The sequence below is a fragment of the Sarcophilus harrisii genome, chromosome 4 (assembly GCF_902635505.1).
Source record: "Sarcophilus harrisii chromosome 4, mSarHar1.11, whole genome shotgun sequence".
Taxonomy (NCBI): domain Eukaryota; kingdom Metazoa; phylum Chordata; class Mammalia; order Dasyuromorphia; family Dasyuridae; genus Sarcophilus; species Sarcophilus harrisii.
The window spans coordinates 325,198,173-325,223,949 of NC_045429.1; the positions used below are offsets into that span (position 1 = coordinate 325,198,173).

At 33.5% G+C, this 25,777-nt stretch overlaps 1 protein-coding gene and 1 long non-coding RNA gene across 2 annotated transcripts in view; one reads left to right on the plus strand and one right to left on the minus strand.

The window, feature by feature from the left end:
- Positions 1–22,058, plus strand: part of LOC116423283 — a 132,326-nt gene extending 110,268 nt beyond the window's left edge. The window contains exon 3 of the long non-coding RNA XR_004233834.1: positions 21,727–22,058. This is a non-coding gene — a long non-coding RNA (uncharacterized LOC116423283). The remainder of the gene's footprint in view (positions 1–21,726) is intronic.
- Positions 1–25,777, minus strand: part of EFCAB3 (EF-hand calcium binding domain 3) — a 203,745-nt gene that overhangs the window by 129,250 nt on the left and 48,718 nt on the right. Inside the window, exons 14-20 of the mRNA XM_031965939.1 lie at positions 20,575–20,628; positions 12,686–12,790; positions 10,090–10,143; positions 8,427–8,528; positions 6,030–6,134; positions 2,837–2,890; positions 1,246–1,347 (exon numbers count right to left, since the gene is read on the minus strand). Of these exons, the coding sequence (XP_031821799.1) occupies positions 1,246–1,347; positions 2,837–2,890; positions 6,030–6,134; positions 8,427–8,528; positions 10,090–10,143; positions 12,686–12,790; positions 20,575–20,628 (576 nt within the window). The remainder of the gene's footprint in view (positions 1–1,245; positions 1,348–2,836; positions 2,891–6,029; positions 6,135–8,426; positions 8,529–10,089; positions 10,144–12,685; positions 12,791–20,574; positions 20,629–25,777) is intronic.

The window sequence follows — 25,777 nt, forward strand, 5'->3', positions numbered from 1 at the left end:
AATAATAAATATTTTCTATTCTGTTAAAAAATATTTTATTTCTTTTCACCAGTCTCAATAGGTCCAGTTCTTGATATGAATACAAAAAGCTTCTACATAGTCTAGAAACTTCTGGTATCTTTTTCACTTATTTTGATTACTTATCCTTCATTCTATAATAAGGAATGACCAAACATTCCATGAAATCATGTTTCTTGCTTTCTTTGTATATGATAAGACCAACTCAACCAACTTTTTGTTTGCCTCTTCAAGCCACTTCAGTATATTGTTATAGCTTTCATTTAGTTGCACACACTATTTTACAAACTCATTTTATCCTCAAAAGCTCCTGGAATGGGTCAGATTTTATTATCATTTTCATTTCCTAGTGAAGAAACTGTGGTATCAGAGTATAATAGACTTTTCCAGAGTCACATAGCTAGTCAATGCTTGAAGCTACATTTGATCTGCTCTTCCTGATTCTATACATAGCATTTTATCTGCAGTACCACCAGGTTGTCTCAAGTACCTTTTGTTTTTCTACAACCAAATTATTATACCAAGCTGATATTTACATTTCAGTCCTCTATCCCCAATCTAGTCCTTTCCATGATACTACACTTTTTTTTGAAGGGAATCCTTTTAGCAATAGTTTATGCAAAGAGTAGAGAAACTATGAAATAGTGTGAATTCCCAAATAAAATAAAATAAAATTCCCCATTGCCAATTATTTCTAGATTGGGCAGAGCAGCAGTTTAGACTTGCCTTCCTAGAATCTAATGTAGGATAGGGAAATATTATTTACATTTCTGTAGGTAGCAATGAAACTTAAAAATTTGTGGAATTTCATCCCATGGTGAATACTCCAATATCACTCTTCCATATGAAAAACAAACTGAGCAAATTTTGCCTGTTTCCTCTCATATTTTTCTAGCTCTTTTGGTTGAGAATCTCCAGCACTGTGGAATTAATATGACTTTCCATATGGGACAGTACTGGGTTACTTTTCTGTCACTCCTTAACTATACTCTTCTACCTTTCCTTATCTACTTCCTTTATTTTTATTCTTCTCTTTTCTTGTTACTATTCCTTAGGTTTTGTGGTTGCTAAAGCGGCCTAATCTTCCACTGATTAGTCTTTATACTTACTCTGAAGTTGAAGAATTCTAGGGAGTAGATTGAGGCATCTTTCTTTAGATAAATCAAACATTTTCACACAATCAAGCCCAAGTTCCCTCATAGCCTTAGTGTAATCTGGAATATTTACCATCAATTGGCAGGTCTTTCAGGAGATCTTGATATTCATCTTCTGTGAGTATGATCCCCATATCCTTCATAAAGTCTTTAAGGTTTTGAGCATCAATATTTTCTATTTACAAAAGATGAGAATGGTGAAAGATGGGAATGTGAGGAATATACAGTGAGTCCAGAGTGGGAAACATTAAGATTTGAGTCCTATTGTCTCCAAATTCAACAAGGAGAGGAGAATTATTATTCAAGGTGAGTCTACATATAAATTATGGAAAGTCACCCAGGCCTTCAGAATTAATAATTTTCTTTTCTGGTTCATGTCTGGTGAACAGTGGCAAAATAGTGATAGCTTTAAATTATATGGATATAGTTAATAAGTAGGGCTTGATTATCTTTGCCTTTATCCCAATTGTTTTGATTTTTATGAATGCAATCCCACATTTCACTACTGGTTTGGAGACCTAGAATGAAGTCTGTCTCAATCTTAGGAAAAGCAGAGCTCTCAAATACCTTACATTATACTAAATTTGGGTCTTGCTACAAAAGAACAGAAGAGAATCTATGAAACTCGGAAATGTATTTAAATACAGTGATGACCATTTAATAATTTAACCATAAGAGGTGAAGTTAATTTCATAGTTGTTATGCTGGATTCCTGAGTCTTTCTCCCTGAATACCATGCCATATCTAAAAAAATGCCCAGATCTTGGTATTTTTCCCTCTATAGAGTCATTCAAATCCAACCTCTTTTCTCTCTACTCATAAACCATACCTTAAGTTCAAGTCATGGTCCATCTCGCTTTTGAAGAGTTGTTATAATGCACCTTAATTTGTATCTCCCTGCCTCAATAGTCCTCTCCCCCTCAAATTCATCTTCCACACAGTTGCCAAAATAGTGTTCTTTGAGTATATATCTATTGATTGTGTCAGTACTCCCTGGTTCTTTATTTCTCCCGGATCAAATACATAAACTCCTTTATCTATGGATTTTAGAACCTGGCCCCCATCATCTTTCCCTTGCCTAGCTTCTATTTCTCACACATGGCCTTCCATGTCTCTCTATTATCTTACTAGCTGCACCCCCCCTCCCATTCTCTCTTCCTTACTTCCACTTCAGAATCTTTCTTTTTCTTCACAATCTCTGCCTTCTATGAGGAGGCTTTCCTGATTCCCTCACTGCTAGGGCCCTCCCTCCCAAATTATGTTGTACTTATTCTGCACTTATTTATATGTGTACATGTGGTCTCTCCCAAGACAAGGCAAACTCCTTGTGAGATGAGACTTTTTCATTGTTTTTACCTTTATTTCTCGTGCCTAGCATAGATCCAATGGTCCCCTAATAAATGCTTGCAAATTGATTATCTGTGAACCTACTGGTCAGTGAATTATCTTTATGTATACTGTTTAGGAGTCTGCCTGCCAGGGGAAGTAACTTGCCCCACAATCACACAGTTAGTAAGTGCCATAGGTAGGATGTAAATATAGGGTTTTCTTGACTCTCTGGCTATATCTCTGATTCACTATGCCATGATTATTCTCATAGGTGTTTCTGAAAAGTATTGAGATGTTGATGTTTATCTGCCTTCTCATTATAACTTCCCACTCACCTTTAATAGATTTCACCTTATCCATAACTTCATTGAGGGCAACATTCCCATCAGCTGTAAGAAAAAGCATATGTTAGAGACCTGGGGATGCAGAATCTCACAAGAATAGTATTATATTAAATGCTTATATTATGAGATAAGCTAGAGGAATTTAACATTTTTCTCTGATCTGTCAATTACCTTGGAATTTTATCCTAATTTCTCTAGATATTAATTTAACATAGCCAGTTAAGAAATGAAGAAAGTTCTCAATCTGTTAATTGATGATAATAATAGTAATATTAATGGTTTGTATTTACATAAGGATTTAGGGGCTGGTAAGTGCTTTTCAAAGATGACTCATTTTATGTTCACAAGAACCATCATTGGCAGATATTATTATGATGCCCATTTTATAGATGTGGATGCTGAGGCTGAGAGGTTAAATGATTTGCCTAAGTGACACAGCTAGTTCATGTCTATGGCTCTGACCTCAGGATTTCCTGACTCTGCATCTAGACTTATACATACTGTACCATAAGGAAACCTCACACAATCATTCAGGGATCTTCTTTTTTCTTTCCTATTGAATATCAGAAGAACTTCTAATAGGACATTTTATTAAGGCATGTGAGATTTGGGACACAAAAATTGCATTTACATTACATTCTGAAATTAGATAAGTCAAAGTAATTAACATTTTTCTCTGATCTCAGTCAATTACCTTGGAATTTTATCGTATTTTTTCTAGATGTTAATTTAAAATAGCCAGTTAAGAAATGAATAAAGTTCTCAATTTGTAAATTGATGATAATAATAGTAATAGTAATGGTTGGTATTTACATAAGCATTTAGGGGTTGCTAAGTGCTTTTCAAAGATTGACTCATTTTATTTTCATAAGAACCATGAGCCATAGATACTCTTATTATGTCCATTTTACAGATGAGGAAGCTGAAGCTCAGAGAGGTTAAATGAGTTGCCTAAGGGACACAGCTAGTTCATGTCTAAGGCTCTGATCTCAGGTCTTCTTAACTCTTACTAAAGACCTATATATATTGTACCATTAAGATCCTTTACACAATCATTCAGAGATCTTCTCTTTGCTAACTTCTAATAGGACATTTTATTTAGGCATGTCAGATTTGGGACATTTTGGCAGTAATATAGAGAGAACTGGGCACTTCCTATCTCTTGGCTTCCATTTCCTCCTTTGTAAAATGAAGGGACTAGACTAGACCATGTCTGTGTCCCCTCCCAGCCAGGATATTTTATCATCCTATGGATTAATAAACTTCTGTTTTAAAAAAAAATAACAGGGAAAAGAAGCGCTATTTTTTTCTTTCAATGTTCTGACCACAATCTTGTATTTGGTTAATATTTTATGTATCTTTGCTTTTTCTAGTTGTTTACATGTAATGTATGTGTATGAGAAAACAAATATGTAATTTTATCATAAAATATTTTATTATAAACATTATAATATTTTAATAAATATTTTATAAACATTATAATATTTTATCATAAAATATATAAAATATCAGTGAAATGGTTCAGGTGTAAAGAAGTGTGGCTCCTGTCAAAGAATTGTTCCATTTAGGAGGATCATTTTGTTAAAAGCTCAGAAACTGAAGCACTAAACTGGAGAGGAAGTTTTTGCCATTCCAGTCAAATAAGTAATAAAGGACAATTAATTAAGCCTTACAATAGCAATCCTGTGAAAGATTATGCTATTTAAATCAAATATATGATAAAGGACAATTAAGTCTTAAAGTAACCCTGTGAGATCTTTGCTACAGGAATCATTACCAGGTGTGTACACTCTAAATGTCATCTTCAACTCTTTTCTTATCCATCTACTCCCCATATCCTGTCAATTGCTAAGACTTGTTGGTTTTCCTTCTATAATCTCTCTGCGCTTGGTTCTCTCAACCCGCACTCACATTTTCCATTTGCATTTGTCAATTTAATTTAGATTTAGTATTCACTTTTATTTTGGGGGGCACACATTACTGTTAAAGGCAGCCTAAGAAATGAGTGGTTTACAAAATGTATTGTTAGAGGAAATATATTGAAAGATCATGACTTACTGAAGTACTCAAAATTCATATCCTTTGTCAATTGGTCAGAATAGTGTAGCACCTCATTAATATACGCATATACATACACATTTACATAATACATTAATGTCTGTAAACACATACATATCTATTTTATACAGAAATATACATACATTTATATGTATGTGTATGTATATGTATCTATATATTTATTGAAATTATGAATTTTGACTGTCTTAGAAGACTTGATAAGTTTTTTTTAAATGTATGCCAATTTTTACACAGCTTATAACATACATGTCTTCTGTAACTGTGGTGAGATTAAAATTTTTAAACACTTTGATAGTAAATCATCAGTTGCCTCTTTTACAAGACCAATAAGGCTAAGTAAATAAGGGATAATCTTTAGAAAGTTGCACACTAGATGATTTTTTTCTTATTTTAGTCAAAAAATGATGAGATGATATAATTAGATATAACTGGGTTATAATTTGCTCAGTCTACTGATACCATTTAAAATATGAATCTTTTGAAATAGTAATAATAGCTGATATTTACATAATACTTTTAGGTTTGCAATACTGTATATATGTCTTTACACATATATATTATACATATATATTTTCTAATTTGATTCTCAAAACAACCTTATATAGCAGACACTATTACTATCCACATTTTATAGATGAAGGAAGAAAGGTTAAAAAAGACAAACGAATTGTCCGGGATCACATCAATAAGTGTCTAAATCACGATTTGAATTTAGGTGGTCTTGAGTTCAAGTCTAGTACTAGAACATTTTCTCTGGCTAGTTAGGATTCACTGGTCACAGTAACATAGGCTTCTCCCCTTAAAGATGGCTATTAGGCAGCTCAGGGAAGGACTGTGGTGAAGTCAGGAATATGGCTATTCGGCAGCTCAGGAAAGGACTGTGGTGAAGTCAGGAATCTTCCATTCCTATGTTCTATCTCACTGGCATTTTGGGAAATTCTTGCCTTGAAAGTTCAGTCAGAAATAATATTTCATCATATATTATGATGGGCTTTTTGTATAGGAAATTCTTTTGATATGAACTAAAATCAGATTCTTTTAGAAATTTTCAGGCAGGAAGGAAATGTCTTTCCCCAAAGCAAACAGGAGCATAAGAAATGCTCACCATCGACTGGCAGATTATTTAATAGTTCTTTCATTTCTTTATCTGTGAGCTGGATCCCCATCTTTCCCAGAACTTTATGAAGATTGTCAATGTGAATTTTCCCTCCTTCAGAAACAGGAAAATTAAATAATATTACCATAAAGCATTCATTGAGTCCTTATTATATGTTAGACACTGTAGTAAAGCATAGTAATTCAAAACCAAGTCAACAAGCATTTCTTTAAGAGATTATTGCATGTGAGGCAATGTTTTAAAGTCCTGGTAATAAAAGGAAAATCAAAAGTACTGCCTCTACTCTCAAGGAGGTCACAATCTGGGTGAGATAAATAAGAAACATGGAATTGTGCCTAAGACTAACAGATTGTACAAAGCCTACATGTAAATTAAATTATCATATGAATTTCAGAATTGGATTCTTCATTCGTAATTTGAGGGTGAGATAATACAAATTTCTAAGACATATGGAGAGTCATTGGAAGAACTTGGAAGATGATCTGTTCCTGTGATACTGGTCCAAGACAAATATTTGGAGAGAAACTTCCATAGCACACAGTAAGGCACAAATTGGTGGATTGTGACAAAACAGAAGCTAATCTACATATTTTGCCAAGATCTTTGAAGTTTTCTACAGTAACAGAGTCTGGTGAATTGCTTCCTCCAGGGTGATTGTACATAAAGAACTGGAAGTCATGATAAACACTGAATCAGTAAATGGAAAGAATAAGAGAATTCAAATTAAATTCAATGAGAATAAAGCAGTTTCCCATTTATCTTTCAGATTCTGTAGAGCATTTATTAAGTCTTTCAGATTCACTTTCCCATTAGTTGTAAGAGAGGGTACAGTACAATATAGGTCACAGAAATTAACAGAGAATTACAATAATAGCACTAAGTTCAATATTTTGTAAACTTAACCTATTAAAGACTGTCCTATTCCTTCATTGTTCCACCAAATGAGAATCAAGGAACAAAGCTCTCAAGAGGATAAATCCATCCCTTTTATTTACTAAGATTCTTCTGACTCTGTGGTAACACAATTTATTGTAGTGAATGGAAGATTTATTTCAGAGAAAATTTTTAATTTAAACAGATATGAAACAGATAGATATTCCAATAGCTTTACAATCTCTTGAGTACCTTTTTACAGGAAATTGTAGATAGTACTCTTTGTTTTGATAATAGGGTTATTTTTCATCATGTGAGTCATTGAGTGTGAGTCTGTATAATGCATTATATAGTTTTAAAAGCATATAATAAATTTAAGAAAATATTTCCCACATTGTGTCTCTCTCTCTCTTTCTGAATTCCAGTTCTCTTTTGTGTATTTTATACATTTGTAATCACTATTATTCCTTCCTTTTCCTCCTCCAAATTCCATCCCTCTATCTCTAATAAAAACCTGATTGTCATTGTTCAGCTATGTTATACTTTTAATGCCCTGTGAGAGACAAACTAGGGTTAAGTTTCCACAGAACAGTTAAAATTCAATTCCATAGAAACCTTGAGCTAACAATGAAACATATTGAAAAGCTGTTTTCACCAAATATTGTAAGCCTCAAGGTAATGTAAAATAATAATAAGTATCTCTGACCAATGAGCTTTCAGAAGAAGAGACTCACTTGGCTCCAAATTTTTGATAAAGACATCTAGGCTAGAAACTGGTTTAAACTGACCAGATTCAAGCCCGAGAAAATGCTTTTCTTTATTGAGCTTGCTTAATAAGCTTCATGCATATAAGCTGACACATCCCGAACAGAATTAGAACCTCATGAATAGAACATAGGATATATGATGAGGGAAGGGGAATTAGGAGTAGAATGTAAGAAATGATGTAACCCTAAGGGGAACTAACCAATCCATTCTTTGGGGGGGATAAAACTGCAATACACTAACAACATGAAGCTTATCTGCTTCTGAATCTAGTGCTCCCTCTTCCCATTACAGGGGTGGAGTCTACTTCTGGCCAAAAATGTCCAATTCATCTGGATTTATTCTCTCAATAAAATTTCTTTGTTGCCTGACTTTCAGAGTCAGCTTGTTTCTATCATGACCCAATGCTATACTTTCTTAAGAAGTAGTTTTCTTTTTCCTTCTCCAACTCATTTTACAGATGAGGAAACTGAGGCAAAAGGACTTAATTAAATTGCCTAGGGTCCCCTATCTAGTCGATGTCTAAGGCCAGATTTGAATTAAGGAAGATATGACTTATTGATTCTAGATCTGGCAATCTATCCATTTCATCTTCTAATAAGAACCACTGATTAGCCTTTATGCTTACCCTAAAGTTGAAGAATTCTAGGGAGTAGACTGAGGCATCTTTCTTTAGAAAATATCAAGCATTTTCATACAATCAAACCCAAGTTCCCTCATAGCCTTAATGTAATCTGTAATATTTACCATCAATTGGCAGGTCTTTCAGGAGATCTTCATATTCATCTTCTGTGAGTATGATCCCCATGTCCTTCAGAAAGTCTTTTAGGTTTTGAGCATCAATATTTTCTATTTACAAAAGATGAGAAAGGTGAAAGATAGGAATGTGAGGAATATATAGTGACTCCAGAGTGGGAAAGATAAAGATTTTAGTCCTATCGTCTTCAAATTCAACAAGGAGGGGAGAATTATTATTTGAGGTGAATCTACGTATAAATTAGGGAAAGTCACCCAGGCCTTCAGAATTAGAAATTTTCCTTTCTGGTTCATGCAATTATATGTGGTTGAATAAGTCTATCCTGAGGAATGTGAAATGGTCACCAGACAGTTCTCTGATGACCTGTGCCAAATAGTGACATTTTAAGTTGCATGGAAGCTAATAAGTAGGGTTTGATTATCTTTGCCTTTATCCCAATTGTTTTGATTTTTATGAATGTAATCCCATACTTCACCACTGCTTTGGAGGCCTAGAATGTTGTCTGTCTCAATCTTAGGAAAAGTAAAGCCAGAAAATATTTTATATCATAGGAAATTTGGGACTTGATAAAAAAGAAACAGAAGAGAATCTAGGAAGCTTGCAAGTGTATTTAAATAGTGATAATCACTTAATAATTTATCTTCAACAGGTAGAGTTAATGGCACAGCTGTTATCCTGGACTCTTGACTCTTTCTGCCTGCATACCATGCCATATCTAAAAAATAACTGAAACTTGGCGTTTTTCCTTCCATAAAATTTTTCAAATCCACCCTCTTTTCTCTACTCACAAAACCACACTTTAATTTCAAATCATGGTCCATTTCGCTTTTCAAGAGATGTTACAATGGCACCTTAATTGAAGAGATGTTATAATGGCACCCTGCCCCAATAGTCCTCTCCCTTTCCTCAAATTCCTCTTCTACACAGTTGCCAAAATAGTATTCTCTAAGCATATATCTACTGATTGTGTCACTCAGTAAACTCTCCTGGTTCCTTATTTCTCCTGGATCAAATACATAAACTCCTGTTTCTATGGATTTTAGAACCTGGCCCCAATCTATCTTTGCCTTGCCTAGCTTCTATTCCTCACACACGGCCTTCCATGTCTCTCTCTTATCTTATCTTACTAGCTGCCCCCCATTCTCTCTCTCTTTACTTCCACCTCAAAATCTTTCTTTTCCTTCATGGCAAACCATAATCTCTGCCTTCTATGAGAAAGCTTTCTTGATTCCCCCACTGCTAGAGCCCTCCCTCCCAAAATATATTGTATTTATTCTGCATTTATTTATATGTTTATTCCAAAAGAAAGCAACTTTCTTGCAAGATGGGACCTCTTCATTGTTTTTGTCTTTGTTTCTCTAGTGCCCAGCACAAATCTAATGGACAACTAATAAATGCTTGCAAGTTGATTTTCTCTGTCAGAGCAGGTAAACAAATTATCCATATATACTGTTAGGTGCCTGCCTACAAGGAAAAGTGACTTGCCCCATAATCACACAGCTAGTAAGTGCCATAGGCAGGAAGTGAATATAGGGTTTTCTTGACTCTCAGGCTATCTCTCTGATCTACTATTCCATGCTTTCTCTCAGGTTTTTCTGAAAAATATTGAGATGTTGATGTTTATCTGCCTTCTCATTATAACTTCCCACTCACCTCTAATAGATTTCACCTTATCCAGAACTTCATTTAGGGAAACCTTTCCATGAGCTGTAAGATAAGGCACAAGTTAGATAGAGACATGAGGATGCAGAATCTCACAAGAAAAGTATTACATTAAATTCTGATATCATGAAATGGAGCCAGAGGAATTTAACACTTTTCTCTGAACTCAGTCAATTACCTTGGTATTTTATAATGTTTTCTCTACAGATTAGTTTATAATAGCCAACTAAGAAATGAAAAAGCTTTCCATCTGTAAATTGATTATAAAAATAGTAATACTGATAGCATTTACATAAAGCTTTAATAGTTGCACAGTGCTTTACATATATTAATTTATTTTATACTCACAAGAACTCTATAAGGTAGGTGCTAGATGAGGAAACTATGGCTCAGAGTGGTTAAATGACTTGTCTGGGTTACACAGCTAGTTCAGGTCTAAGTCTTTGGCTTTAGAGCTTCCTAACTGACTTTAACCCTGTATCTCCTGTCCCATATAGCTACATCACACAGTTATTCAAGAAACTGTCCTTCTCTTTTCTACTCAGCATCAGAAGAACTTGTATTGTGATCAGATTTTCGTATATCAGATTCAAGACCTTTTAGGAATAAGAAGGAATAAGATTGAAAGGACTGTTCCTTTCCTATCTTTTGGCCTCAACTTCCTCTTCTGTAAAATGAAGGAACTACCCTATGTGATCTGTATCATGTCTCTTCCTCACATGAACACACAACATGACCCTGTATACTATATAACTCATTCAAAATTTTTTTTTGATAACACAAGGAAGAGACAAGCTAGTTTTTTCTTTCAAATGTTTTGACCACAATTTTGTTTGTGTTTAGTATTTTATGTATTATTGCAAATTTGATTTGCTTGTCTAATTCATTAAGTATAAGATATATTGTCTATCAGGAAACAAATATGTAATTTCATTATAAAATGTTATTTTAAAATAGAATTAAATTATTCAGGTGGATAATAGCATAATCTCTTTAGGAGAAACATTTCTGTTAGCAGGCTAACTTTGTTAAAACTCCCAGAGTTGAACCACTTTTTAAGAACCAGCTAACTCTAAGTAAAATGTATGATAAATTGCATTTAAATATCCTTTTAAAATGTAAAAATTACTTTACATAAACAATCTCACTTAAGTTTCACTAGAACCTATGAGTTCAGCGCTACAGGAAACATTCCTGGGTATGTATCTTTGGATTATCAACTTCAACTATTCTATTTTTCCTCTTCTTCACATCTAATCATTTGCCAAGACTTGTTGATTCTTCCTCTTCAATCTATATTTTTTTTCATCTCTCTATCCACATTATGCATCTGAAGGATCAATTTAATTTATATATAGTATTCATTTTTGGGTTTTGGCCAGAAAAACTGTCAATGACAACTTAAATAATGAGAAGAGAGGTTCCAAAATGTATTGGTGGAGGGAATACTCACATTTAACAAGGTTATAGATTTTTAAAATCACATTCCTGGACAACTGGTAAGAAGGGTGTAGAGCTGAGGACCTCGGTTTTTCCCCTCTGAGATCATGGATCTAGACCCAGTTGGAGACTGTTTAACCTTGTCAAATGCCTGTCTTTTTTTTTTTCCCCCTGAGGTAATTGGGGTTAAGTGACTTGCCCAGGGTCACACAATCAGGAAGTGTTAAGTGCCTGAGGCCAGATTTGAACTCAGGTCCTCCTGACTTCAGGACTGGTGCTCTATCCACTGCACCATCTAGCTGCCCCATGCCTGCCATTTTTGAAGTATCTTAACATGTCTTTCATTACCATGGTGACATAGATTTTTAAAAGCTATGGTAGCAAGTCATCATTGGTCTCTTATACAAAATCAAGAAGCCTACTAAATAGATAAGAGATCATCTTTAGAGATTGCCATTACATGATGATTTCTTTTTGGCCAAAGAAAAATGAAAAGATATATTTATGTGTACATAGGCTCCTCAGGCTACATGGATATTTTGAAATAATAATAATAGCTGGCATTTACACAGTACTTTTGTGTTTAATGCAAAAATATGTATATACTCCTATCCATCTCTAACCATGTATATATATATGTGTGTGCGTGCATGTACTTTCTCATGTGTTTATCACAACAACCTTATATAGTAGATACTATTACTATCACTACAGTGATAGTAATTTTGCAGAAGAGAAAAGAGAATCTAAATAAAGGAGGACAAGTGATTTGTCCAAGATTCTCCCAGTAAGTTCTACAACAGTATTTGGATTCAAATCTTCTTAACTCTATGTCCATCACTAGAGCATGTCATTTCGCTGGTTAGGATTCCTTGATGACAGATACATTAGGCTTTTCTCTTTAAAAAGGGCTATTTGGCTGTTCAGGTAGGGCCTGTGGTAAAGAGTGAGGAATCTTTCATTCCTTTGCTGTACTAAGTGTTAGTATGGGAAATCCTTGACTTGAAGATTCAATTAAGAGATAATATTTCATCATATTTTATGATTTAGGTTTTGATATCTTTTTATGTGTTCTAAATAAGGATCCTTTCTCAGATAGGAAGGAAAAGTATCCCTAAAAATATACAAGGGCATAAGAAATGCTCACCATCAACTGGCAGATGATTCAATAGCTCTTCATTTTCTTTGTCTGTGAGCTTTATCCCCAGGTTTTCCAGAATGTTATCCAGGTTGTTAATATCAACATCCCCTCCTTAACAAAAAAGAAAAAATGTAAGATATAATCAAGCAATCCTTTTAAACTACTTAATATGTATTAAATAGTTTTTTAAATCTGGAGATACAAAGGCAAGTCAAATCAACAAGTAACAAGTGTTTACTATATTCTAGGCATGGTGCTTAAGTGCTAGGAATAAAAAGAAAACCAAAATTACTGTTCATATCCTGAGGAAATCCAGTCTAATGAGAGAGACAAATAAGATGATATGAATTGTGTCAGACAGACAAATTGTAGAAAGACTTCTTACATGGGATTACAGAACTGTATTTATCATTTGTAGTTAGAGGTGAGATAATAAAATATCAGTTCATATATAACTATATATATATATATATATATATATGTTTATATATACGGATATGCATCTATACATACCCTCCCACACATATGTATCTACATTATGCTCTCTATTTTTTTCCAAATGTTTTCCAAACTCATTTTGAAAGGCATAGTGACAAGCTTTAAGGACATACATAATCAGTGAGATTATGGTCCAAGAGAAACCTCCATAGCACAGAGTAGGGAGGAAACTGGTCAAGGTTGATGCATTCTGGCAAAGTAGACAGCTAATCTACATACTTTTGGTCAAGGGCTTTCAAGTTTTCTACACTAACAGAATCTGGTGAATTGTCTCTTCCAGGGTTGTTGTCCTAGAGGTCATGATGTACAAACGGTGAATCAGTAAATTGGAAGGATAAGAGATTTCATGTTATTATGAGTAAGAAGAAGAGATCCTGTTCAGCTTTCATTAAGTCTTTCAAAATTCACCTTTCCCTCCGCTATAAGACAAAGTACAATTCAGATCACAGAAGAAGTAACAGAGAATTACAATAATAGTACAAAGTTCATAATTTTGTAAAATTGTTTTAAAATTATCCTATTCTTTCCTTGCTTCACGAAATAATAATGAAAAAAACCCAGAAAATTCTCAAAGGGGTGAACCAATCCCTTTTATTAACCAAGATTCTTCTGACTCTGGTAGCACAATCCATTATACTGAATGGAGGATTTATTGTAGGAAAAAGTTTTGCTTCTAAGAGATAGTATTTCACAAGCTCTTGGCTCTATCTAGTAGCTTTTAATTTTGTAATTAAAAAAAAATTAAATTTATTATTTATTTTTAATAGAAGTATTTTTTAAAGGAAATAGTTGTCAGTACTGATTTGGAAACAAGCTTTTTTGGTATATGAAACTATTAATTTCTATTATGTATAAGTGGTTTTCAAAAGCATGTGATAAGTCTATTCAGGTAATTTCAACATTATGCTCCTCTGTAATTTTTTTGCACTCCTTTTCTGTATATTTTATATATTTTTGTTGATGCTATTTTCGTTCTTTTTATTTTGTATCATTTATTACCAAATCTTTTTTCTCCCCCATAATTGCTATCTCTTTACCTCAAAAAGAACCCTAACTTATATCAAATAAAATTATAGTCATGGAAATCATATCTATACAATGTCCATGAAAATGTAGGTTTTGTTCCACACTTCTACTTTATAACTCCTCTGGTAAAAATGAGAATTATGATTCATTAACAATCTTCTGAAGTCAGAGTTGTCAATCTTGAAATCTTTCAAAGTTGCTTTCATTTATGATATAATCATTATATAATTTTTTCCTTAGTTATGCTCATGCTTCATTAAGCTTCAGTACATAAAAGTTTTCACATGTTTCTCTGACACTGTCTTCATTTGTTGTTTCTTATGATACAATGATATTCTATTAAATTCATGTAAGATAATTTCCTTAGTCATTACCCAGTTGGTTTTGTATATTTTTTGTTTCAGTTGTGTCTGATTCTCTGTGATCCCATATAGGTTTTTCTTAGCAAAGAGACTGGAGTCATTTGCCATTGCCTTCTCCAGCTCATTTCATAGACAGTTTTCTGAAGCTGAGTTAAGTGATTTGCTTAGGGCCACACAACTGGTAAGTATCTGAGGTCTAATTTGAACTCAGATCTTCCTAACTTTAGGGCTGGGATTCTCCACTGTGCCACCTAGCTAGACATACCCTGTAAGTTTCCATTTCTTTGCTATATCAAAAAATTCTGCTAGAAATTTTAAAGTTTGTACCTATGTATGTGTCCTTTATCTCTCTTTGGTCCTTTAAGGACATAAAATCAAGTAGCTACATAAATCAATCAAAGGGTATGAAAAGTTTACTATTTCCCCACATTGCTTTCCAGAATGGTTGGACCAATTCACAGCTTCATACATATTGCATTGACATAACTATCTTCTCAGGGTCTCTGCAGATTTTCTGATTACATACATTAATTTTGCTAATATTGTCATTTTTTATTTTATTGACATGGCTCAAATATGAGCAATTGATACTTTGCCCTTTATTTAAATATATCTTTATTTCTACAAAGTGTGTTTTTGTAATTTTGTTCATATGATTGTTTCTCTTGGTAGCTGGACCCTTACATATTTTACAATTCTTTAATCATATTTTAATGGAATATCTATTTCTATCTCTTCTTGCTCTGTTTTATTGGTAACATAAAGAAAATTGAAAATTTGTGTTGTTATATATTGTTCTACTTTGCTGAAGTTGTTTCAATTAATCTTTAGTTAAATCTTTAGGGGTCTCTAAATATATTATCATGTCATATGTAAAAATTAATAACTTTGTTTCTCTTCTGCCTGTACTTCTTGCTTCAATTTATTGTTTGACAGTAGCTTGAAATTCTTCAAGTTATACAAGTGACAATGAATATTCCTTACTTTACCCTGATCTTATTGGGAGAGATCATCTTTTTCTCAGAAAAGGATAATCCTTTTTTGAATCAAATTTAACTTCCCAACAAAAAACTTCCTAAGTGATTTTCCCTAGATCATAAGATGTTCAGACATATTTAAATGGATGGAACTGTTTGGGAATTCTCTGCAAAGATGCAGGTGGCAGAGTACTAAACTTGAAGTGTGAGATTTGAGTTTAAATTATGCCTCATATAATTACTGTGTGACTTTAGGCAAATCACTTAACTTGGGTCTTAGTTTCTTATAAAAGAGGAAGATGGACCTAATGACCTTTATAATCCCTTTTAGCTCTAAATATATTAACTACCCATCCATGCCTGAATATTTTGTGGGACTTTTGTCCAATTCCTTCCAGAAGTTTGCCATACAGCTACCACCAAATTTTTTGGGAGCTTTCTTTGCTCTTTATTAACAGAGGGAGAAGAATATCAGTGGAATACTCTGTTTATTCATTTGTTAACCCTTTATTCTTGCCCTATTTTAGGCATAACCTATGCCTAACCATATTTTATGCTCTCCTTCAAAAAACGGTTATTTGTTGTAACTTGCACCTCTCTATTCTTTTGTGTGTGATAGTCATTTTTGATATATTTGAAAAGTATTATATGCCATGTTTTGCTAGAAGTACCACTAGTAGAATATTGGTATTAAAAAATGAACCTTTGCTTTCATAAGAAACTGGGCATAATTAATGGAGTTTTATATTTACCAAAGGCAACCTAACTTAATCTTGTACTCTTCAACTTTGGGAAGAAGTGGTTCATCTTTATTCTTTCTCCCAGAAATATGAACTCAGGGGCAACTCTAGAAATTTATGACATAAAGGTATGTCATGATTTCTGTGATAGACATTTTTCCTTTTTAAAAAATTTTATTAAAGCTTTTTATTTACAAAATATATGGATGGGTAATTTTTCAACATTGACACTTGCAAAACTTTCTGTTCCAAATTTTTCCCTCCTTTCCTACTACCTCCTTCCCCTAGATGGCAAGTAGTCCAATACATGTTAAATATGTTAAAATATATATTAAATTCAATATACATACACACACATTTATACAGTTAACTTGCTGCACAAGAAAATCGGGTCAACAACAGGATGATTTCAGAAAGGCCTGGAGAGACTTACACGAACTGATGCTGAGTGAAATGAGCAGGACCAGGAGATCATTATATACTTCAACAACAATACTATATGATGACCAGTTCTGATGGATCAGGCCATCCTCAGCAACGAGATCAACCAAATCATTTCTAATGGAGCAGTAATGAACTGAACCAGCTATGCCCAGAAAAAGAACTCTGGGAGATGACTAAAAACCATTACATTGAATTCCCAATCCCTATATTTATGCACACCTGCATTTTTGACTTCCTTCACAAGCTAATTGTACAATATTTCAGAGTCTGATTCTTTTTGTACAGCAAAATAACGTTTTGGTCATGTATACTTATTGTGTATCTAATTTATATTTTAATATATTTAACATCTACTGGTCATCCTGCCATCTAGGGGAGGGGGTGGGGGGGGGTAAGAGGTGAAAAATTGGAACAAGAGGTTTGGCAATTGTTAATGCTGTAAAGTTACCCATGCATATATCCTGTAAATAAAAGGCTATTAAATAAAAAAATAAATTAAAAAAAAGTCTTTAACCTGCAAAATTAAAAAAAAATAGATGGATTAAATTCACTGACAATAATATGTAAAAAAAAAAATTGGGTCAAAAAGGAAAAAAAAAACCTGAGAAAGAAAACAAAATGCAAACAAATATCAGCAGAAAGAGTGAAAATGCTATGTTGTGGTCCACATTCAGTTCCCACAGTCCTCTCTCTATGTGTATATGGTTCTCTTCATCATTGAACAACTGGAACTGATTTGAATCATCTCATTGTTGCAGAGAGCCATGTATGATGGACATTTTTGATTTACTGGACCTTCCTTGTGTGGATGGTTTGCATAAACTCCTGAGTGGTTATAGAGCTCTTCCAGGAGGCTATGTAATATTCAAGTTTTTGATTCAACCAGTAAAATGAATTCCCAGAGAGGATCATCTGGAGGATTTAATTATCCACCAAGATATCCATGGGTTCTCCTTCATCACAGTAGTAAATATTTTTGTCAGCATATACATCCTTGTTTTATGCCTCATCTTATGGTTGTTATCAGTATTTCATTAAACATTGCTATTACTATTGCTATGTTTTTTAAAGAATCTAAATTGATTTGTACATATGGATAGGAAATAACTTCATGGAAAAGGCAACTCTTTTCTTGTGGGAAAAGTGACCAAGAAAACATCAGCAGTCATTGACCTGTATGCTTATCTTCCCACCAATAAAAAAAACTCAATAAGTCATCTATGCACAAATTGAGAAAATTCTTGTTGAAAGTTTTAGTAGAAAGTGTTTACAAGAGATATTCAACAATAGACAACATCTTTGTCATACTGTAGTTGATTTAAAGATGTAGACAATTTAAAATCCCATTTTTACCTTTTGTTTTCCAATTATGAAAAACGTATTTGATTCAGAAGAGCAAAAGATGTTTTCTTGGTCACTTATTTGTTAATATTAATTTTATTGATAAGGTCTAAGTTTTTTCCTATCTTTCCTCTCCTTTCAGACACCTTCATATACTAGGTACCCCAAAAGTATTAATATAGTTTATAGCCATTCAAACTGAAAATTTCACTAAAAATTTTGGGGTAACCTCTTTATCCATCACAATTATGTCTCCTTTAGAACAAATATACACTATATACTTGATCCAATTGAGCCACTTTTCTCATATTTGTTGTCTTTAATGCCATTTTTATCCCTCCTCTATAAGCTTATCATGGATGTGATGTTTGGTTACAAGTATTCTCTCTCTACTGCAATTGAGAGTCTGTATAGTAACTGTTATAGTATAGTAATATAGTAAAATATAAGAGTAATATAGTAGTATATCTACTAGAGATATTTTCATTTTTTAAAATTTATTGTCCCATATTCACCCTTAAATGAATTGAAGATTACCATACCTAGTGGGATTCTTTACAAAGTTTTTTTAAAAAGTTTTTTAACCTTCCATAGTTTCTTTATGCTTTATGAGACAATATTGCTTAGAACAATGTTTATTATCCTTCTCCATTAAATTTAAAAACAAGTTTACTAATTAAAACTAGTATTGGTATATTTCTTTGTTTCACATGTAAGTCAAACATTTCCAGATTAAGGTTTTCCACTCGTGGCAACAGATTTGGAGGGCTTAAATTCTGTCTTTCAGTGGTCATCCTTATCCCATTTTTTTGATGTCCATTTTCCATTTTCGTTGTTAGTTACTTGATTAAATAATATAAGACTGAATTGTTTTCAACTCTTTGTCATCTCTTTCTTACTATTTGCATCATTTTACCTATTTTTGATATATTCTGATCTTTTTCTTGAAAAGTTAGTGGTCTGTTGTTCACAACTGATCTAGTGATTACTCTTTGACATTATTTATTTCTTTGCCTTCCTTCCCTCCCTGCTTCTCTTCCCTTCCTCCCTCCCTTCTTTTCTTCCTTCCTCCCTCTTCTTCCTTCCTTCCTTCCTTCCTTCCTTCCTTCCTTCCTTCCTTCCTTCCTTCCTTCCTTCCTTCCTTCCTTCCTTCTTTCTCTTCTTTCTTTCTTTGTCTTTCCTTTTGCAATGCTATTTGGTGTTTATCAACTCTAGCAATTACCAATTCTTTTCTTGATGTAGCTATTCCTTATATAAATGTTTGATACTTCTTTATAGTCCACAAATCTTTGGTATCTCCTTTTCCTTTATCCTGAATATTTATCATTAGTTCTACTATATGGGATGCCCAAATATTGTTTCTTGTTGCCTTTGGATATATGATAAAACTACCTCTTTATCTCTTTCTAGCTATTTAACTATGACTATAACTTTCATTCAGTTGCACTTCCTTATTTCTACTGGTTCCATCAATGTTGAGATGATTTTGTTCTTTTAGCCCTTCACCTACTTTTTGGTCATTGGGCAAGACTCTCAGAGTTAATTTGACTCTTGGTATTCTGAAGTTTACAGTATGTCAGCTATGTTATTCATAACAATTTCTGTCCTCTCTTCTAACATTCTGCCAATGTCTCCACAGACAGAAATGAAGAAGGAAGCATGGGACTGAAAAATCACTATGTATATTTTCTTGTTATATGAGTTTCTATTGCCTTTAAAAAAATTCACCAAATGACTGGCTTACAAATTATCTATGCTTATTAGGGTTGGCCCTAAAAAAAGAAGGCCATTTTTTAAAGTTTTCTCCTTAGACTTATTTCTTTTCTATTGCTAAAAACATAGTACCAAGACACTATTGGGGATCATGGGCACTGATTATTTACATAAGTCTAGGGAAACAAAGGAAGAGAAGAAGATGGAAATCCATGTTTTTGCCTCTTTTTTTTTTTTCTGAGTCTAGTAGAACAATGGGAGCAGAGAATGTTATCTTCATTTTTTTTTTATCCTCACCACTTAGTATATCCTATCACATAATGGGAGCTTAAGAAATGCTTGTTGACTTAACAGTAATAGATTAATTGAAGAGAGTTTAAATAATAAACCTAGAGTCATAAAGCTATTACGTGTCTGAGACAGGATTTCAGTCAGGCTTTCATGACTCCTAATCTTAACAGTCTATCCACTAAGAGAATAGTACATAGTGACCACAATAATTTAAATAATAACACTAAAAAACAGACAAATTTTGATGGACATTTCAGTACTGGAGAATTGATAAGGAGACATACCTTCCTTTTTTTTTTTCAGTAGAGAATTGATGACTGGAGGTGAAATGTGGCATACACTGTCAGACACAGCTTTTTGCTTAATTGTTTTTCTTTGTTACAAGAAGTTGAGGAGAGATTAAAGGTTATAAAAATAAAAGCCAAAAATGGCTTCTTAAAAAAAATTAATCTGGAGCATCAGAATTCTCCATTTTACCTGTTTTTTTCATCATAAAGTCTCACCTTGTAAAGCTTTCACTTCATTTATCAGTGTACTCAGATCAGTCTTCCCATGAGCTATATAAGATAAGGACAATTTAAACATGTGAGAATTAATGGTAGAAAAAAATGGCATAAAATTCTGAGATTATGAAACCAAAGATTTCAACATGAACCATAGACTTTTATTCTATTTTCTTTCTTGATGGGTATGTAGACAACTTTTATTACTGTTGGTACATTCATTCCTTTAATGTGATTTCTAATGTTCTTTCCTATAATATCTTAAATCTCCGCAGTAAAAAAGAAACATATTATAGAAACAAAATCTGCATTCATATTAGCACATCTTCCATATAAAGTATTTATGGAAAGAAAAGAGTTCCAGAAACATTGTTCTGTTGTTACAGCAGAGAAAGAAAAGTCTACCCTGTTCTTGCTCATCAAAATTTCAGGAACAAAAAATACTCATGTTTTTGTTGTTATTGTTGTTGTTGTTTTTGCTTCATAATTTATTTTAAAACAAATCACATTTGAGTGCAACACCAGCCAATAAACAATTTATATTATTATTGCATATTGTGCAATTGCACAATAGAACAATTATGAAGTAATTTACAAAGTCATATATCTATTTATGCTTCTATACCTGGAAAGGAGACATAAAGGGAAATATATTATGTTTCTGGTCATTGGTGTTGCTAAACCTAGGGAGAGTGGTATCTCTAGTTCTTTATTTTGACTAGGTCACATGATTATTAGTAGATTTTTGGGGTGGAGTGGGCAGTTGTTTTGTTTCTGTCAAGGCTATGTGCAGATCTTGGTAACATGGACAAATTTTTGGATTCACTGGGTAACTGTGGTAGCCAATCAGTGGTCTAAAAAAAGTTACTCAAAAGTACCTACCTACATCTTCTTCATTAGAGATTTCAAATGCTACTGAAATTTTTTTTTAAATAGAGAACTTAAAGTAAACCAAACAAATATGTGGATACATGGAAATACAAATTTATTAAAGGTAAGCTACCTCTGGCAAAATTGCATTAAAAGACATTTGAATAGAATAATGGGAGTGAGCTCAGGATCAAGTTAAACTATATGCTATTCACCCAGTTCTGTATTTTATAGCCAGCCTTTGTGACTTTTTTTTTTTTTTTTTTTTTTTTTTTTTTACAGACCATCAGCTCTGGAAAGTACTTATTTCCTAAATTTCTGAGGGTCCTCAGTTCCCTTCAAGGCTTGGTTCAGGTCCTGAACAAACTGGCACAAATGATTGCTGAACCACTGCCCTTAACATCATATCACATCATGGGGGAAGTATCATAAGACTATAGAAGAGCAAATATCCTGATTTTCAAAGAAATGAATAGAATAATCTACCAACTATAGGCAGTGTATAGATTTTAATTCCTGGAAAGAAAGACAACAACAATAAAAGATCCTTGGTAAACATTTAGAACATTTAGAAAGTAAGTTATAGACTGTAATTTTTTATTTAACGTGGCCCATATAAGAATTATTTTACTTGAGTATATATTTTTGTTTTTTTATTTTAATAGTATTTTATTTTTCCAAATACATGCAAAGATAGTTTTCAACATTTACCAATGCAAAACCTTGTGTTCCAAATTTTTCTTATACTCTTTCCTCTCCGACTCTCCAAGACAGTAAGCAATCCCTTAATAATTTAAACCTGTGCAGTTCTTCTAAACATATTTCTATATTCATCATGCAGTGCAAAAAAATCAGATCAAAAAGAAAAAACCAAGCAAAAAACAGTAACAAAGGTGAAAATATTAAGTTTTGATTCACATTCAGTCTCCTTGGTTTTCTCTCTGGATGTGGATGCCATCTCTATCACTATCACAAGTCTATTTGAATTTCCTTGAATGACCTCATTTTTGAGAAGAGCTAAATTCATCATAGTGGATCATCACATAATCTTCTTGTTACTGTGTACAGTGTCCTCTTGGTTTTGCTCATCATAAGTTGGCATCAGTTCATGTAAATCTTTCCAGGCTTTTCTGAAATCAGCCTGCTCATTATTTCTTATAGAACAATAATATTCCATTACATCCATATACCATAACTTATTCAGCCATTCTCCAACTGATGGACATTCACTCAGTTTCCATTTTCTGGCCACTACAAAAGGGTTGCTACAAAAACTTTTTGCCCATGTGGGTCCTTTTTCCTTCTTTATGATCTCTTTGTGATACAGGCCCAGTAGAGATACTGCTGTGTCAAAAGGGATAAGTACAGTTTTATAGTCTTTGGGTATAGTTCCAAAATGCTCTGATGCATTATTGGTGGAATTGTGAACTGATTCAACAGTTGGATCTAACACCCTATACCAAGATAAGGTATAGGTATACCAAAGTGTTGATCGATGCCTAGTTTCTGCCTTATTGCTTTCCAGTTTCCCCAGAAATTTTAAAAATTGTTATCCTAGAAGTTGGAGTCTTTGTGTTATCTGATTCTTATTTTTGGATTTCTCAGTCATTATTTAATCTGGTACACTTTGTTTCATCATTTCTAGAGGCGTGTGTGTGTGTGTGTGTGTGAGAGAGAGAGAGAGAGGTAGACAGGTAGAGAGAGACAATAGAGACAGAAAGAGAGAGATAGATAGATAGAGGGAGAGGGAGAGGGAGAGGAAGAGGAAGAGGGAGAGAAAGAGAGAGAGAAAGAGAGAGAGAGAGAGAGAGAGAGAGAGAGAGAGAGAGAGAGAGAGAGAAAGAGAGAGAGACAGGGAGAGAGGGAGAGACACACATACAGAGAGAGAGAGAAAGAGAGAGAGGGTGTTTATCTAGTGTTATCGAACACTAGATTCCTATAGTTAATGACTATTGGAAGCAGTAGCTTATAAAGAGAATACAGTTTCATCAAGAACCAGTCATGTCAGATTAACCTTGTTTACTTTTTTCACAATATTAGAAGAATGTTATAGATATACTATAGAACACTTAGAAGGAAAAAAAGAAAGAGATGGAGTTTAGGAAAGAAGTCACAAGCTTTGGCATAAAGATGTGATGAGAAATTTCAATTATTCAGATTTCTTCTGGAGGCCTCTCACTGCTTGTAATGTTCTCTCTGATCTACCCTCTAAGTTTTCACTCATTGGTTGGTTTTCCCAGGGAATGACTACTCCAGCATCAAGGAACTCTGTGGGTGTATATTGTAAAATCATAGTTCAAGTTTCTATTTAAGATAGGTTAAAAGGTTATAGAGGAACCCTAAATCTCTCTCCCTCCTTCTCTCCCTCTCTCTCCTTCCCTCTCTTCTTCTCTCACTCCCTCTCTGTCTCTATTTCTCTCTGTCTTTCTCTGTCTCTCCCTTTCTCTCTCCCTCTCTCCTTCATTCCCTTCTTCTCTCACTCTGTCTCTGTTTCTCTTTCTCTCTCTCTCTCTTCATCTCTCTCTCTTTCCATCTCTTTATCTCTCTGAGTCTCTACATTTCTCTGTCTCTCCATGTCTCTGTCTCTGTGTCTCCGTGTCTCTGTCTCTATCTCTCCATGCCTTTGTGTCTCTCTCTGTTTTTCTTTCTCTCCCTCCTTCCCTCCCCCTTCTTCCCTTATTCTCTGTCTCTCTGTCTCTGTTTCTGTCTCTGTCTCTTTCTCTCTCTCTTTCCCCCTCTTCTCTCCCCCTCCCCCCACAGAGGCCTGTAGGAATGAAGAAATAAAGTGTACCAGATCAAATAATGACTAAGAATCAAAAAATAAATATCGGTAAGCTTGTGATATATTGATTGATTGAAAAAGACCTTTTCTGATCCTTTTAGTTAGCATTTTCTTTCCCCCCTCATTTCCATCCCTACCAATTACCTTAGCTTCACCTTGCTGTTTTTTTTATATTTACTTACATATGAATCTATTCTTCATACCCATATAAATTCCTTGGAAACATGACCTTTTTCTTTGTTTTGGTCTTATATCCTTAGTACCAAACACTGTTCTTTGCAAACAGTAGATGTTTAATAAATGTTTTTTGAATTCCATTCAATTGACTATGGAAACAAATCCAGAATGATGAAATTGCTTGATTTTAAACTAAGAGAGGCATGATTCACATAATAATGCATCTCTAAAGACAAGCTGGCATATATTGACCTTGAAACCTATTATTAGTGGGATCTTAGCTCTTCTACTTCCTACAAATGTGTGCTCAGGCCTCTCTGGGCCTTAGTCTTTTAATCAGATTACCTCTAAATTAACTAATTAATTTAGTTAACTAAAAACTAATTAGATTACCTCTAAAATCCCTTATGGTTCTGGATCTATAATCCTAGCATCCTAGGAGACTCCAGCAAGGACATTATCTGGAACATCTGCCTTTTAAAAATTCTTTTCAATTTAGTAATCATGTATTACGTACCCAAGATTGTGGCAAGATAGAATCTAGATAAACAGCTAAATTAGTGTGTCCTAACACTACATCATTTGACTCTTCCTCCTCGATGAATCTGGTCATCCTGATGATTCTGAATCCCATTTTATCATCCACTCTTCATCTTCTCCACAAGAATAGCATGAGATATTTAAAGAGAAGTTTTGCCAAATCTTAGTTGACTGTCTATAGCATTCCTCTGATCTATTTATTAGTAAAGTAGTCCAATCAAAAGAAGAAATGATATTTAGTTCTAGAGTCTTTAAGTCTTTCAAATATGTTTTTCTTTACTATGATGTAGTTTAGAAATTATTCTCCTGTTCTGCTTACGTCACTTGGTTCATACAAAACTGATATGAATTGTTATTAGAGAAGCCATTATCTCACTCAGTAATCTCTGTAATCAGTATCCCCTCTCTTTCATAATCTGCTTTAGAATTTTTCCAGGATCAAAGATTCACTAGTCTACTAAATTTTAAAGACTCTATTCTCTTTCTTCTTTTGAAAATTAGGACATTTGCTTTTTGTCGTTTCTCACAATCTTGCCACTGACAATGACTCAGGACTTTCATCTCCCATTTCTCTCCAGATTCAAGATTTTAGCTAAGTGACTTGAATTCATCAAGGGCAGTGAGATATTTCCTTATTTATCCTTTGTATCGATTCTCAAACTGTTTTTTTTAATAATTGATACCTTACACTTTCTTCTTTTATTAATCATGTTATATAATTTTAAAAAAATCTTAAAAAAGCATTTGTGTTCTCTTTTGGTCTATTCTGCCCACCAGCTGAATAGTTTTTCAACTTCTAGTGCAAGTTACTTATTCTCCTTATTTTTTCTTCCA